The sequence below is a fragment of the Neophocaena asiaeorientalis genome, unplaced genomic scaffold (assembly GCF_003031525.2).
Source record: "Neophocaena asiaeorientalis asiaeorientalis breed wild unplaced genomic scaffold, Neophocaena_asiaeorientalis_V1.1 scaffold19, whole genome shotgun sequence".
Taxonomy (NCBI): Eukaryota; Metazoa; Chordata; class Mammalia; order Artiodactyla; family Phocoenidae; genus Neophocaena; species Neophocaena asiaeorientalis.
Window position 1 is genome coordinate 7468876 of NW_020173388.1, and position 1943 is coordinate 7470818.

Sequence of the window (1943 nt, forward strand, 5' to 3'; positions counted from 1 at the left end):
CCCGGGCAGGGTCTCCCGGTGCGTTTTGGGACTGGAGGCGCAGAGCGGGGACTGTGGGAGATGAGCAGAGAGTGTTGGCAGCCGCCCGCTCCCGGCCGGCTAGCTCTCTGTTACTCACTGACAGCGGCGGCATCCGAGTGCATTTTCGGGTAGCTCACACCGCGCTCGCCGCCCAGGCTCCCGCGCTCGCCTCGCGGTCCCCCCACCGGCTCGCCGCACCTCGGCTGGGAGCTGAGGACCCGCCGCCAGGCACTCCCGACCCGCCCACCTCTCCTCCTCCACTGGCTGAACCTTGACTGTACGACCGCCCCTCCTCATCTCTCATTTGGCAAAGGGAGTGCGGAGAGCGCCGGTCTGGAGCTGGCAAAGAGGCCCCGCCCCCCGAGGTCCAATGTGATTGGTTCCGGCGCATCGTTCCCTAACGCCCCTGGCGGAGGCCACGTTCTGGGAGAGCAGGTTGGACCCGACCACTGTCACTCAGCCCCGGGGGTCCGAAAGCGCGTGTAGGGGCGAGGCTGGGGAATTGGTCCACCTTGACCCTGAAGCCCCGCCCTGGGCGGGCGGGATTGGTGGAGCTGTAGACCAACCGAGAAAGATGGGTTGGCGTCTGAAACAAAGCACGCGAAGTGTTTCCCGAAGAACCGAACAGGGGAAGAGCAGTTGGGGCGGCTTGCATCCCGCTGCACAGAGTAGGGGAATCAGCTCTTCCCTCGCGCCTGGCGCGACGCCTCGGAGTCTCCTGCTTGTCTCCACGCCTCCGAGCGGCACTCTGCAGGAGCCCAGTCCGCGCCGAACTTGGACTGGGACTTCTCTTGCTAGCCGTTTCGTACAGCTAGAAACTGGATAAAGCATCGCCGCGTCTTCATTTCCAGCAAACTCTCTGGTGAGGAACAAATTCTTTCTTGTGCAACAACCCATCCTCTCCTCGTTTTCGAAATGCACTTCTTTTCCAGAGACAGCACATTTCTTCCTCCTTCGTCACAAATGGGCTCTTCTAAACGCTTCAAATGCTGCGTTGTCGGTGATACACAATGTGCGCTCCCCCAGACAGCGTGCAGGAAACCCAGGGCCACCCTCTGAGCTTCGGGCTCAGCCTGGCACGTCGGCGAGTCCAGGGGCCAAGTAACCAGCCCTCAAAGGACAATTCGCGTAAGCGCATAAGTCAGTAACGCCAAGAAACTGTCCAGAAAACAAAACTGGCTGTTATTTGGCAGAGGAAGGCGTTAATTTAGGTGACTTCTGACCATTTGAGTTTCCTAAGTCAAGAATTCGCACCATTTTCATGAGTTCCGACCAGTTTTTCTTAAGGCTTTCAAACCAACTCATCACACTCAACCATATTATTGTAGCGGAATGATATTTTGAGATATTAACGGAGGGCTGCCCCCCTCCTATCCCAGCCACAACACACAAACACCGCTTCTCTATATGCAGAAGCCCTGCGCCATCCTGCAGCGGGGCCAATCCACCCTCCTGCCTCAAAGGATGGATGACACTAAGAACGACCAGTAACAAAACAGTCGTTTTTGTTTTAGACTTATACAGCCAAGGCTTTTGACTTTCAGGGTTCTGAAATTTAAGTTTCAAATCAGGGCATAAATATTACTGCTAAAAGCAACAATATTTGAAAGAACAAGATGAAACCAGTTCCTCTGTCCCACACTACTCCCCTTGTAATATACTCCATCCCTCTTAATCCTTAATGTCTCATTAATAAGTTACATCCTTATAATTTTATATCTATCATGTTTCTGTCATTCAAACACTTATGGATCACTTCATCAAATCATAGATTCTCAGAATTGAACCTGATTTATCCACTTCAGGTTTAGTTCAGACAAGACAAAAATCTCATCTCATCATTGGTGACCTTTAACCTGACAGAGCGTCAGCTGGGCCCTGCAGAGGTGGGTAGGTGCCTCTGGACTCTGAAATACTTGCCT

The 1943-nt window shown here is 53.8% G+C and overlaps 1 protein-coding gene across 3 annotated transcripts in view; it reads right to left on the reverse strand.

The window, feature by feature from the left end:
- The window catches only part of DCUN1D4 (defective in cullin neddylation 1 domain containing 4), a 68891-nt gene extending 68599 nt beyond the window's left edge, over window positions 1-292 (reverse strand). Inside the window, exon 1 of one of the 3 annotated variants that reach the window (XM_024746733.1) lies at window positions 269-292. Coding sequence is in view for 1 of the 3 variants with exons in the window: in XM_024746731.1 (XP_024602499.1) it covers window positions 119-143 (25 nt within the window). In the remaining 2 variants the exon portion in view is untranslated. Of the gene's footprint in view, window positions 1-118; window positions 245-268 lie in introns of those variants that run through there. The other 2 variants (XM_024746731.1, XM_024746732.1) reach the window with 2 other exon arrangements.
- Between the last annotated feature and the right edge of the window lie 1651 nt (window positions 293-1943).